Raw genomic sequence first — 14818 nt, forward strand, 5'->3', positions numbered from 1 at the left:
ACTTCTGCAAATTGATCATTACTGAAATGATGGAAACACCAGCACAGGGGTCAATCTTTCAAAAGTGACCAACTTATTTACAAACTTGAATTCTTCTTCCTACAAAACTTGCAATTCTGAGTTATCACTGAATTTTGTAAGATTTTCTCTGTCTTGAGACTGTGGAGAAAAAGCAGAACAACCTGAACCCAAGAGACTTAGAAACTGGGAAATGAAAACATATAATCCCATGTATAACATTTGGAAAGGGGGAGGCTTCTTTGTGTGTATGCTTTACTTCTCATGATTTCTAACTCAGACTCATGATTTTGATGCGAATGTCATGATATTTTCAGGCCTGACTCACTCCTTTTTTTCAATACTTGCACTGTAAATTGTCCTGACTGTCACTGAGCATAAGCCCTAGGCACTGTGCGACCCCAAAGCTCTGCCTCTGAGCTGAGCCAAGGGGCTATGTGCCCTTCATAGAGTAAGGAAAGGACCAGATGCACGGTATGGGAACGTGGTGGTGGGAGGCATCTGAAGTGAGCATCAACAAAAGCCATAATAGCAGGCTCTATCAGGGAGGATAAGGTGGGCACCAGGAAAGGGCTATATCTCCACAAAGGACTTGACATAAGTAACAAGAAAGGAATGACCTTCTCTCCCTTGGAGACCCCAGCCATTGACATTGTGCTGTGTTGGGAGATGAAGGACCATGTCCAGCACTGTGAAAAAATCATCTCATGGAGGTATGGCAAGGGGGCCACAGCAGGGCTGTCCCCTGCTGCTCCTGGATGTCCCAGCCCTGATATCAATATTTGTGCAAGTTTGGCATGTCCTGACCTGACCATCTTGTTTCTTTTCTTTTTTCCCCATATGCTACACATGTCCAACTGGATTCAATCCAGGAGTTAGATGCTGTGGTATCCTTTAAAGATAAGAGTCCGTAAACAGTGATGAGGAGATGTGACTAACTCATTAAAAATTGAAAACAGGGGAAAAAAGGAGAACACCTTCTTGTTGTCACTTTGATAAAAATGACAAGTCCAGGTATTTTGTTGTTGTTACAAATACTTTCAAGACGGAGTAATGGATTTGATATGAACAGACAAGCTTGTGTTAACCCATTTAAATTAATTTGGTTTGGCTCATTTTCAGCTAAGGGGATTAGATGCCTCAGGATTTGGTAATGTGTAAGAGTGTTTTCCCAGACAGGTCACATAGTCAGGTACAGGCCAGCTCTGCAATTGTTTGGGGGATGATATTTCCAGTACACATAAGAGAAAGGGTCCTCCATGTAGCAGATGCTTATTGGTAACATGCCAGAAAAGTCCAGCACTGAAAAGGTGGGTCAGGACTTTTGTGCCCTGAGGGGGTAGGTGAGAAGTGAGACAGACTGATGGGCAACACAGGAGAAATTTCCACAGCTGCCACCTAGTATGCAGGAAAAATTGCTAAATGGCCTCACCTGCATGCCACCCTGGCAGCCCCACCTGAGGGGGTGGAGGGTCCAGTGTCAGTCCCCACTGGAGGGATGCAAGTGCTGGATGGGATGAGGTGGGAAGGGGTGTCCCACACATAGCACCACCCTTGCCATAGGGAGCTGTTGTGTAGGAGGATGGTGCTGTAGCTTCCCCAGGTAGTTTGCTGCACTCCTACTTCCTAGGCTGCTGTGGGGAGTGTCATGGTGCTGTGGGTGTCCCAGAACTAAGGATTCAGCCCTAATACTCCTTAAAAAAATCTATGTGCAGTTGTGGACCTGTAACACCAGAACTTGTGCGTGAATCCAGCATTTTGGGTTGTTAATAGTGTTTTCCAGGCTGTGAGGGAGTCCTGGGAGTGGGTCTGCTCTGAGTCTAAACTGGTGAGCTGAAGGTGAGGCAGAAGGGAGAGCTGCCTGTGCTGAGGCTTGTGGTGAGTGTGCTCTGGTGGAAAGCTGTAGGTACGTGATTAAATACCCTGCTCCCTTTTGCAGATTTACCTATGGGATTCAAAATAATCAGTGTCTGTGTGCAATCCTTTCTGAAGCTCTGCCCGCTTAAAAAGCAGGGTAACCGGCGGCGGGCTAGGAAATGAGGAGCAGCAGGCTGCTGAGCCTGCCCAAGCTGGGGGAGCGGTGGCTCTGGGAATGCAGACAAGTGCCCAGGCTGGCTGTGAGGAGATGGAGCAAACATGAGCTCTGAGGGCCTGAGTAAAAGCAAAAGGGCTGGGCTGCTGCCAAGTCCCCCACAGCTTCCCAGGCAGGTGGGCAGAACTGTGCCCCATGGCTGCACTGGCAGGGCCTACAGGGGAGATGCACTTGCTTCCCAGGATCCTGACAGAGGTAGGAGGGAAGTCTTCTCAGGTGGAGAAATGCGGGGGTGGCTGATCAGTGTGGGTCTGATGCTTTACACTGCTGCTGGGGAAAAAATGCCTGGCTTGTGTTGATCTGCTGTCACTCTGCAATATATGCTTGCTCGGGAAGCCCAGTTGCCCTCCTGCTACTACTCTTGGTGGGGAGTGGGAGCTGAAGGGATCTGGGATGCTCAGTGTCTCTGCTTTTTCTAGGGTTAGCTCAGTGTAACCACAGGGAAATGCAATGTTTTGTAGTGCCCTCTGTGTGCAGGTGCTTTGCTGAACTGAGTCCACTGATACACGTGCTCTAAGGGTTGGTGTCTACTCTCTTGTTCCATTTTTAAGCCTGTATATTTGAGACCTTGTTTTTATGTGTGTTTGTGTGGCTGCCATGGAGGACACAAGGAGGAATGTCCCTGGAAGGGGAGGGCAGATGATCAATCCTTGCTCTAGCAGCACAGTGCACCAGGAGGTCAGGGCATTGCCTTAATCTCATGATGGTCATATCTGGATCTGCCTTCTGCAACCACCCTGCTCCAACAAAGAAACTGATGGCTGTGGCAGCCCTGCCAAGTAAGCTGGCTGTGGTCTGAGTGCTGCTTACTTCAAGGGATGGATGGTGGTTGGGAATTGGTGCCTGTGGTAAAGTTACTCCTAAACAGTTGATAGCTTGCGACCCACTAGTGGTGCCAGTTTGATAATGATCATGTCTGGTAAGGTGATACGGTTGTGTGCATGTCTGTAAATGACAGCAAATACACAGTTTAACAAAGCTGGGAACTTATTTTGCCCCGGCTTTGCTGTAACCTTACCAAGAGTGCATCACCCAGGCAAGAGATGTACATACAGAAGGCTTTGGAAGACTATCTTCATCACTGAGATGAAACAGCTTTAAAAATCTGTCTCCTGAATATTGACCTAGGCCTCTCCCAAGAACAAATGGTATTCTGAGTGATTTTTCTTAGTGCTGAAAGCCCTGTGTGTGTGTACAGGTCCTTTGCTGAACTGAGTCCACCACTAGTACAGATTCTCTACGGGTTGGTGTCCACTCTCTTGTTCCATTTTTAAACCTGTACATTTGAGACCTTGTTTTTATTCAGCTCGGGTAGCTGTCTACTAACATCTTTTAAAATCAACCTTGATTTAGCTTCCTCTGTAATCTTTCAATACCTCTGGGACAACCTTTACATTCTTTTTGCAGCCAGTTGATCATTCTCTCTCAGTTCCAAATTTCAGTGGGATATTTGCAATATCCCCCTCTAATACCCACTAATCCATTAAAAATACCCATGAGATAGATTAGGTAATCCACTGTGCCTCACAGATTGTGCTCCTTAGCTCTCTGTTTTCCCTAGAATGGTCACAGAATGAGTGCTACATCTGCATTGGGAAAACATTGTTTCTCCAAAAAGATCCCTCAGCACTGGCTCACAAGCAGGCACAGCTTGCTTAAGAAAATGCTCTGTATATATTCAGATCTACAGGACTGCTTCATTTGACAATGTGCTTGGAAATGTGGCTGCCATTATCAAGGTTAACCTGTATGTTTGCAAAGAGCATCACAGGATAGTAGTGCTTCAGTGGTCAGTTCTGTCTGCTCTGCAAGTGCGGTGTCTTTTGGCTCCTTGCTGGAGAACTGGCCTCATTGCTTGCTTGGACAAACGCCTTCTTACTGAAGGCTTTGATTTGTCAGTGTTGGATGTTCTGAAGGTCTGCTCAAGAGCTATGCTATAGTTGTACCCTCCATTAGATGTTCCATCAAACATCTAATGTACTTGATATGTACATGATGTACTTGATATCACCATCTTGGTGAGTGCTTCGTCTAACTTTCCATTTCTCTTGAGAAGTCCCTATTATTCCCCCTTCTTAAACGAACAGTGAAAACTCAGTCATCTGACTGAATGAATTGAAAATCCAGGCTACCAGGAGAGCAGAATGGTACAGACTGGAAATCCTCATTAGCCTCCTTGCACAGGGTGGTGCTGTGTCTGGTCTGATGTGGATGGATGAAAAGCCTAGCAAGGTTAGGCACAATTTTTTTCTGTGTGCAGGCTCAGTGGCTTAAAAAATGCCAAGTACTCCCTAAAGAAGTATGGCAAAATGCAGGAAACCTGTCAGGCAGAAGAAACTGTTTTCTTCCAGACCTACTTGAAGACTAGCTGCAATCTCCAGGAGAATTAGTGGTGGTAGATATTCCTCCTGCCCTTGCGGAACAATGAATCCATAGGGAAGTAGCTGGCATTGATAGCCCCAGATATTCTGGCGACGAGGACCCTGTCTTTCAGCTCCAAAATACCATGCTTGCTTCATGTGGAAGAGATTCCTCAGCAGCAGCAATTCCCTCATACTCGTTGTTTCCCCACAGACAAGAAGGCAATGTCATATTTGCTGACTTGCCATGAGACCATCTCTCTTTCTGGTAATGTATAGCAGTGGCCAAAAGCCTAATGTCATGGTATGCTTTGCTCTTTTAAATCCAATGGGTATCATGGAGTGACCTGCTAAGAGTAGGAGGAGAGCTTTGATATCAGCCTTTGAATGTATTCAATGTTCCTGGCTGTTTTGCTGAACCTGTCAAACTTAGTGTGCAGCATCGGCTGTGGGTGAGGGAGAGATCATGGACGTAAGAGTAAAAAACAAGTGGAAAAAGGGTTAAAGAATATTTAAAGGATATTTAAACCTAGATTTTGTTGGAAAAGTTCAGCGGGGTCTCTCAAGAACCTACTTAAACTCGTGTTTCTAGATGCCACCACAAACCAGAGATGCTGGATGAAAGTGGTTCCCCAAAAATTTCTGCTTTCATGATACATGGTCAACCTTTCTTTCTCCTCAAGCAATGTTAACACTTATTGAGTTTGTGCTTGATGCTGTACCTAAGCTAAAAAAAAGGAAAGGAATAAGAAAATTAGTGTTGGGAAACTTCGTTGTGATTTGACTTGTGTAGCCTGCTGGGATTGCATCTTTTAGATGTTTTCCTATTAACTGCTGTAGCAGAGCCTCAGTCTTGATATGTGAGCACAGCTGTTAGGCAGATAGCAATTTGTGAACTCCTCTTACAATCCTCCTATATGGTGAAAACACAGGAGCATTTCAATTCTCCCTGTCCTGGGGGGTAGGTACAGACTCCTCCACAGTGAATTTGAGTGTCCTGACAGTAGACGTCCCTCTGAGTTATCTTTTGGGTGGGTGTAAAAAAAACTATGGCCCAGGACTAATTAGCCCATAAACTGAAAATTATCCAAGGGTATCTGTTTTGGGAGAGAGAGTGGGATTTCTTAAGAGATTGGATGGTTGCACCCAGGCAGTAGCTCCTCTGTTAGTGACAAGCCTTGTGCTGAATCTGCTGCCTTCTGTACCTCTGATTACCTGGGAGCTCTTGCCTCCTAACTAATCATGTCTGTCAGCCCTTGTATAACCAACTTACCGCTGGACGTAGCGGTGACATGGGTCATTTTTTTAAGCTGTAAACATAAAGCCAGGGTGCCCTCAGGTTCAGTACTGTGAACAAAGCAGAGGCAGCGGCTTGGGCAAACCATTTTCTGCAGAAAGAGCAAGTAGATACTGAACAGTTCTCCTATGTTCAGGAAAGCAGGGATAAGACTGAAAGGGAAAAAGTCCTGGAAGTGAAATTACCTGTATGCTGGTCATGCCTTTGGCAAGCCTGAGAACGTCCTAACTGCTTATCCTGTTTGGTGTGGGGTTCTTGAAAATGCAAGTAAAGTGCTGCAGTCCTGTAGCTATCTGTATCAGCAAACCTTGCCCTCTTCATGCCTGCCTGTATCACTCTGCATTTGCAGAAACAGTTCTGCCAGCCAGTGCAGGGCAACCTTGTCTGGGACTTGCTGTTTCTGGACTCTAGTGCTGCTGCTGTCCTCTGGCTTCTGGAGACCCGGGGATGAGGAGCAGGGTTTTGCACGGGTGGAATCTTATGCCTGTTGGTATTTACCATTGCAGGGTAAGGCATAGACCTGTCCTATATGTAGGTTTAGTGGCTGAAGCCTCTAATTTTCTCTGGTTGGCTTTGTTTACTCAGCAGAAGACCTTAAAGCAGCTTTCCTGCTTCTGCAGGGATCTCAGAGACTGGTGATGCCACAGGCAGGGTGAAAGCAGGGAACGCTGGGGCTCATGCACAAAGCTGTCTTGAATAATCTTTCCTCTTCTCCAAAAGAGGCAGTGCTGTACTCCCTCTGCCCGCATGCGCGACGCACTCCAATGGCAAGAGCTAGGCTGCCCCTCTAACATCTCTAATCTCTCCTCCACAAAGTGAGCAGCTCCCAGGATGGGTGCAGTGGGTTTGGAGAGGCTTCTGTGGTTTTATGAGAATGCTGTACATGGGAGGTTGATTTTTCTTTGTACTTGGTGACATGTCATCTTTGCTTCAGTGGTTAGTTTCTGGATACCATGGTTTAAAATAGAGATGTAGACAAATTGGCAAAAGGCCAGGGGAAAGTAACACTAATTGTCAGAGCTTTAGAAAACATGACCTCTGAGGAGAGGCTGAGGAAATAGGTGCATTTAATCTAGGCAAGACCGCATTGGTGGGGGAGGGAGAGGGAAGTCATAGTTTCTTGGTACATAAAAGCTGTTGTTAGGGAAGGATGATTGATTTATTCTCTCACTGTCATTGGGGGGGAAATGATGAGACAAAACTACATTTACACTGCAGAGGCGGATAAGTTTGGATAAAAGTTTAGTTAGGAAAAGCTTTCAGTGCAGTGAAATGCAGGAAGAGATTGTCCAGGGGAGATGTAGAATTTCTGACACAGGTGATTTAAAGAAACTCTGGTCTGCTTCCATGAAAGATATGGGCTGTGTAACCTCCCAAGATCCCTGTTAGTGCCTCTGTTCCTGTAGTTTAGGCTAAAAGGTAGGTTTGAGGCTGATACCTGTCCCTTAGCAACCGCAAGCCTTGGCTCTGCCAGCATTGCCAGGTTCACGTGGTCAGAAATACATGGACCAGACTCCTCAAAGCACTGGTGTGGCTTCAGTGGATGATAAAGTAAGCTCTGTTTACCTGCCTGCTGTGTTTGAGTCTTTTTGGCTGCGTCTGTATTGCAATTGGAGATCTGGTAGCAGAGAAACCCAAGCTTGCTGTAGTCTGACTTTCTTGGGTAGGAGTGAAGAGAGGGCAGCTTGGACCTTAGTACACGGCAGTTCCTCAAGTAAGCATTCACCACCTGGAGACCTATTACACTGAATGTTGTGCGATTGTCTTCATTGCTCCCTGCAGCTGAGATACCAGGCAGAGATCTGGAAGAGGTGTCCTGATCCAGGCTGCCATCACCTCTGGCTGTAGTGCAGGCTGACACAAGCTTGGAAACATGACCTTTCCTCTGCAGTTGTGCCATAGGAATTACTTCTGTACCAACGTGACTCTAGGTTCTGGGTCTTTTAAGCATTATAAAATAAAATGTGAAAGTAATAATTGGTTGCTGGGAAAATATTGTGGATTAGCACAACTTGTACTCTACCTTGACTGTTTTTATATTTTACAAGTATTACTTGCAGAAAAAGGGCAAGTTTTATTATAACTTTTCTGTCTGCTTCCCTTCCAACTTCCAGATTACATTTTTCACAGGTATCAAACTACTTTCAGGACAAAATGTTGGTGATTTCTCCAGTGGTGGTGAGAAATGGGGACATGTGAGTGAGCCATTCACTGGTGAAAGTGGCAGAATTTCTCACACTCCCTCATTTGTGATCTTGCCTACGAATCTTCCAGGCATAAGCTTTTTCTTTAAGGGGAGAAGGTCTAGTTTTTTGCACCCATTGGCAAGGCACAGATAAAAGCATGGACCTTTAACATCAGGTTTACTTCTTTTGCCTTGTCTCAGACCCACAAATGCAGAGTTCTGCCCTTTTGGACAAATTTACAGATTATATTATCCCATATTTTTAAATACCCTACTTTTGTATCCTTCTTGCCTGAAGCTATTAACATTGGCAGAATTGATGTCCTTTGTTTTATTTTGTGTACTACTTACAGCCTCAATGTTGGACACCAGCCGATCTAGTTTTTCACTGGGCTGCAGTAAGAGGTAGGGCATGATTTTTCTGTTGGCTGTGTACATGCTCTTGCATCCCTGTCCTGAGGAGACTGTGAGCCAGTCTTCACAACAGGAATGGAGAAGGTGAAATGGCTTCCCTGAGATCGAGCTAAGAATAGGTCCAGTAAAGGAGGGACTTTGCATACCTTCATCTTTGGAGTATTTGTATTACAATCATGCTTCTGCCTGTGGGTTGATAGGCACACACCCCAGGGGTTGCAAATGGGCAGTGAAGCCTCCCACTTGGCATGACTGATGAGTTGTAGAGGTCCTGGCAGTGCCCAGAGTGGCCAAGAGGAACATTGCTGACTGCGTGCGGGAGCTGGGTGCAGCTGAGCCCAGGCTGATGGGGAGCAGCATGGCTGATCTCCACTCCAGCATTTGTCTTGGAGCTGGGAGTCAGGAGGTCTGGATCTTATCCATGGCTCTGACACTGAGTCACTGCATGACCTCAGGCGCTCAGATACCATGGTGATGAACACAGCACAAATGTCTAGACAGATAGATTGGATTGGATAGACTCTGTATTTGACAAATATTTGTATATCACCACTGTCAGTGCTCCCCTGCTATAGCTACCAAGCCTGCTGGTTTCAGTGGGTCTCCTACACAGCAGTGGGAGGAAGGACCACTTTTTGCACTAAGGAAGGAGAGGACACGTAACCACTGTGAGGCAAGTACCGGTCACGACAGACTGGAAGCAAAGCAGGCAGTAGGAAACTCTTGCAGGAAACAACACTGCATGGCAGAAAGGCTCATGAGTCGGGTGCTGACTTCTCCCCAGTTCTGCTGCAGTCCTGCATGTGACCCCGTCTTTCCTCCTGTAACCAATTAGTCTCTAAGATCCTCAAGGCAGTAGTGACTTCCTCTTCCTCCTATGGCTTCTATCACTAGGCCCTGATTTCAGGGGGAAAAAAAAAAAAACCAAAACCAAACAAAAAAACCCAAACCCAACAAACCAAAAAAAACTACCAAAGTGAGACTTCCTTAAAAGCTTTCCTGTGCCACTGTCAGCCTCTGGCACAAGGGAGGATGCAGGAGAATCATCTCTCCCCGGAGTGACTCTTGATTATTTCCCCACCTGATTTCTTTGTGAAAGACGAGCACAGCAGTAGAGCAAAGATGTGGCTAGGAGTGTAAGGATTACCCCTGTAAGGATTTTCAGAGGCTCTGCAAGGTGCCCTGAGCAGCTCTGCCGCTGGCACCCCAACAGTGAGTCAGGAGTGCTGAAGAGCACTGCCTCTTTAAGGAGATTTGCATAGCAGGGCCTAATTACAGTTGTTGATTCTAATGTTTTCAGTGTTGTTCATATTCCATTAAAGGATAATGCTGCTTAATTTGCAGCAGAGGGTCTCGGTTAACAGTATAACCAATCACAAGGCAGCCCTAATGACACTACTTCCCCACTTATGGTAACGCATAATTAAAAAATCACTTCATTTCCAGTTGTGTGGTTCTCCCCTCTCCCCCAATCTTCCAATTACTTTTGAAGCCATTTCATGATTATCTTGTAAATATTTCAGCACTTAAATCTACTAATGAGTCCATGGAAGAGTTAATACCTTGAGTGGCATAAACTGCTTGCCATTCCCTTTATAGTACTGCATTGCAAGGAATGATTTTTCCACCTTGCACACGCTTGTGTGGGGTTGGGCTTGTGCTCTGGCTTTGGGGCTGTGGGGATGACAGGGGATGGGTAGCACTCGGGAATCCCATCTCCAGCTACAGGAGGATTTTTGCTGGTTTTGATAGTGGGTGTGTATCTCTGCAAATTGTTCCATGTGGCTTAAATCCCATTGAAAGGGCTATCCTGCTGTCTGGCTGTGGGAGCTGCTAGTCAGAGGGGCTTATGTAGAACCGGGTATGAGTCTGGATCTAGCTGGGATGTCCACACATCTGGAAGAATTGGCTGAAATCTGTTGACCTGTGTCAGTTTTTGCCCTGATTCTACAGGTTTGTGGGAAGTGGGAATACAGCTCTTGCTGTGCTTGGGCAAGGGATGGCAATAGGTCTGGTTGTGACTGCCCTTGTGTGGTGTTTCTTCACAAGCTCATCTTGCATGCTGCAGTCAGTGGCACTTACGTGAGTGTAGCTTGGTCACTGGGTAAGGGAATATCTAAATTTCCCAGAAAACCTGTGCACAGATGTCTACTACAGTTCTGTGGCTGCAGGCAAGAGGATGTGGGGTGCCATGTGTCCTGATACCCATGGTAAATTGGGGAATTTGTTCTCAAATCCAAATGCTGCTCTGAAAAGCCAAATGCTGCTTTCTCACTTCATAGATCTGATCCCTGTACTTATCTGGTATCTTGAGTATTAAAATTCACTTGGGGTTTTCAGACTGAGCACTCAGAGCTGACAGTAATGGAGGAGTGAGCTGGAGTATCTTTCCTGCCCACGTGTGGCATGGGTTTGATTGCTATGTTCTTTGTATGGTCAATCAGTAACACCTTATGCAAGCCCACTGGGAGCCTACTGATGGTCTCTGAAGGCATTATTTGGAATAACCAGAGATAATTGTATAACTAGGGGGTAATTAACTTCCAGGAATAAAAGAATGAAGCTTAGGCTGCACTACTAGGGGTGAGTCTGTAAGGCTGAGAGATAAATCTACTCTTCTCTAATCATTTGAGCACATGTGACTTGGAAATCCTTGATACTTGGGAAATGTGAGGCTGCTTCAAATCATATCCATGCATTTCTAGGCAATTCTGTAACAGCAGGTAAGGGAGGAGGGCTTGAATAGAGTCCTAACCCAGTCCATTTGTGTTTCAGGTAACCCTGTCACAGTGGGAATGAGCATCCATATCTCCAGCATTGACCAGATCTCTGAAGTCAACATGGTAAGTTAGAAAAGGGAAGAAAAAAAAGGCACCTAATAAACTGTTCTTCCATTTTCTGGTTGAGATCTTCTTCCAAGACAATGGATCTTTGGAGCCACCTGAGATCTCAGGGTGCACTTCTGAAAAGCAGGGTAGTCACACCCCTGCTTCCTTCACCTCTTACTACAGATCTTCCCTGCAGCTGAGAAGCTGTTAGAGTAACAGTGACATTTGTCTGGTATTGAAGTTTTTTTCTTCTGCTTTGGACACAAAATTTTGAGGGGTGATGGGAACTCTGATTTAAGATAGAGTTCTTCCTCACTAAAGAATAAGGAATTCAAGGATGATTTATCTATGTCCAGGGTGATGAAAAAGAAAATCGAACATTTAACTGGGCCATAGGAAATAAGTGGGTATTTTTCCCCAAATTTCTTTCTCAGCATGCTGGTTTCAGTCTGAGCTTTGCTTCTTCCACCCTCTGAGTGGCCAGTGTCACTAGAACTGCCTGTCAGTTGTCCCCACAGCCTCAGCCCAGACCCAGGCTGAAGCAATCCTGAACTCACTGAAACAATACTTGCAAGAGAGGACTGGCATGTGGGACCTCTGTGGTACACACCTACCTCTGCTGGTAGTACTTGTGATGTGGTTGGACGTGCTGGAAGAGTGTAGTTCACTTCCTAATGTGGGGTAAATTCTACTAGGGTTAAATGAGTGTCTGTACTGGCACACTGAAGTATCCCTGGTGTTATCTGTGAACGTGTGGGTGGAGGATCTCTGGAGCTAGTGGCCTCTTACCCAGAGTAGATTCTCATCCCTTATCCTTCTGTGCTGGTTATACAGCCACCTCTCCAAGCCATTAATGCTTATGCGTTAAAGTCAATGCAAAATTGTATTTTTTTGGTTGACACAAAGGCAGTAGAAACTTTACAGTCAGCCTGTGCCTGCCAAGTCGAAAAACAGTCAGTGGCTTTTTATGCTTACTGGTGGTAATGTGGCATTTCTTCAGAGATCTATACTGGAAAGGGAGGCATCTAATGGAGATCTGGTTTTGGGTGCACTTATAGACTAGAGCTTTTCATACCGCTGAGAAGAAAAAATCATCTGTTAAGATAACAATTTTGAGGGGTGAAATTTGTTAATTATTTTGGTTATGGTTTGGGTACACATCCAGGCCTGTGCTATCTGTCTCTAAGAAACCCTTAGCACTGAGCAGAGGACATGGATTGCACTTATTTGCCTAACCTTGCCTTCCTCCCTCCTACACAGAGCCTTTTCCTCCAAACCCCTCTCCTTTCCAAGAGGCTGAGTGGAGTGGAAGGCTGGTAGGGACCTCCTGGCAGCAACTCTCCGGTTCCTGACCCATGCAGGAGAATTCTAGGCCTGTTTTGAGCTCTTGCTGTTCAAGTCAATTAAACCCTTGGTCTCCCAGTGCTCCTGTCCTATTTGTCTGTTTTGGGACTCTCCTGGCCCGTTTCTCTGGCCCACCAGCTATTCTGCTGTTGCATGGTGGGGGGAGGGGAGACAAGACAATCTGACTAATTGTTTTGGTTTCCAAACTGCTTGAAAATTCTGAATGCACATGTTAAAATGACCTAGGGTGAAGGGCCAGCCATGAACCTTCAGGTTCTCATATAGAACAGTTTCTTTTGCAGACTCTCTGCTATCATCCCACCATTACTGTAATTATCTGCATGGCATGTTACACCTCACCCTAGTAGCAGTGACACTGCACAGTGTACAATCAGAAATTCAGGGACAGACCTATGTCCCCGTTGCATTGGATAGCTATGCTTGAGCTTAGACTCAACTTAGAAGAGCCAGATGGCTTAACCTAGTTCCATCTATCTTGTCTGTCAGGGCAGAGCTCAACTTTGAGTCATCTCTTCCCCCAGTCTCAATTTGGACCTGAATTTTGCTATGTGATGAACCAGCTGTCATCCTCCTTGCTAGAGCCAGCATGAACAATTTGGGGTCTGGGCCTGTAGCTTAAGGCCTCAGCTTGCACAAACGTAGCTGGGAGTGAGGGATATGGTTCTCATCTTACCTATAACATCTGCCCTGGTCTTCCTCTGTAGACTTGAGAAGATAGCTGAGCACTGCAGAGGCTGGTTCAGAATGAACCTCCCTCCTGGAGATGTGCCCATGGACTATAAAGATTGATCAAGTGCTTTGTCATACACCTGTTGTGGTGCGGCTGTGGCTGTGGCCAGGCATGCTGTGTCCTAGGCTAGTAGCCATTCTCTTAGCAACACTTTTCAACCCTTGCCATGTGAATGTGATGCTCTCCCCTCCCCAGTGAGCACCTGCTTCCCTCTGCCACAGGATGGCTGAGGCAAGTGTGTGTGCTTGAGGCTGCAGACAAACAGCAACAATAATATCTCTGTGGGGTGCATGGGACAGCAGGCTTCCTGGCATGGACCGTCATCCGCATGCTGCTCTGGGTCTTGCAGAATTTAGGCAGCGCTATTGATGGACATTGAGTGTTTTGATGGTTGTGGCACGCCTGTAATCAGGCTGGACACCAGGCACTGCTCGTGTTGACACTGTGAAGGTATGTCACTTCTGGGCTTTTGATTATCCCTCCTGGCTCTCTGTTCAACTTGACAAGCATGATCTCCTGCTTATTCTTCCTACATGTGTTAGGGCGAGGCAGGGGGGGAAAGGGGGTCAAAGTAACTATATGTGAACCTACTCGAGATCAAGATCTTAAAGCACCATGGTGAGACAGCTTCAAAAAGTGGCTAAAAAATCAGAATAATCTTAAAGAACAAACATTTAGGGAGCAGAGGAGTTATCATGTGATGTAAATTTCCAGGCTGAAGGGATTTTATGTGCATCATTCTTGTGTGTGACTGATGCTCCAGGGAAAGGGTTGTGTCTTACGCCTGCTCTGGACATGGATTCTGGCAAGAAAAACAAGGCATTTTTTGGCATCATGTGTGACCAGGAAAGGGACTGTGCAATGAATAAATTAAAGGCACACAAGTGAAACTGTGTTGTCAGTTGTCATGGCAACCAAATAGCTTCTATTGTTCCACAAGGAGCCTTATTACTTATTGCCCCTTGTAGGATAATTAATCCTCAGACAGCCTTTTGGGAGCAATGGCCCCGGTGCTGGGGCTGGGCAGGCTGAGGAGAGCCCCCAGCTCTCCCATGCCTTTCCCTGGGACTCCTGGTGTCTGCTGGCTGCGTGACGGTGGGGAACAAGTGCTGTCAGTGACTAGCCATTCAGAAAGTTGTTTTCCACAGGAGTCCAGCTGGAGGCAGTGCTGTGGAGAAATACAGCTCCAGTCATGATCTAAGGAGCACTCTTTGCCCTCATTCCTATGGGAGCTGTATTCCCAAAATGATGTGGTGACATTTCAGTCCTGTAGAATACAGGGTTCTCTGCAAAGGTGACACAGTTATGTCTTTATGCTGGAAGTTCCCAAACACTGATATACAGAATGCTTTGCATCTGCCTGTACATGCTATGTGTTTCCTGGTGCCTTGGTACAGAAAGTCAGTGCATCTCCGTCTCCTTGAGGGCCATGCCCAGATACTGTGCCATTTTACAGCTCAGAAGATGGAGTCATGCCAGGGTGCAGAATGTTCATAGGTATAGTGGTGGCTTTGTAATGATCTCCCAAT

The 14818-nt window shown here is 46.1% G+C and overlaps 1 protein-coding gene across 1 annotated transcript in view; it reads left to right on the plus strand.

The window, feature by feature from the left end:
• The window catches only part of LOC104618852 (gamma-aminobutyric acid receptor subunit beta-4-like), a gene marked incomplete at its 3' end in the record, with an annotated part of 27766 nt that extends 16557 nt beyond the window's left edge, over positions 1–11209 (plus strand). The window contains exon 3 of the mRNA XM_010284557.1: positions 11142–11209. Coding sequence (XP_010282859.1) covers positions 11142–11209 — 68 coding nt within the window. The remainder of the gene's footprint in view (positions 1–11141) is intronic.
• Positions 11210–14818: the final 3609 nt, after the last annotated feature.

Source organism: Phaethon lepturus, unplaced genomic scaffold (assembly GCF_000687285.1).
Source record: "Phaethon lepturus isolate BGI_N335 unplaced genomic scaffold, ASM68728v1 scaffold8503, whole genome shotgun sequence".
NCBI classification, from domain to species: Eukaryota; Metazoa; Chordata; class Aves; order Phaethontiformes; family Phaethontidae; genus Phaethon; species Phaethon lepturus.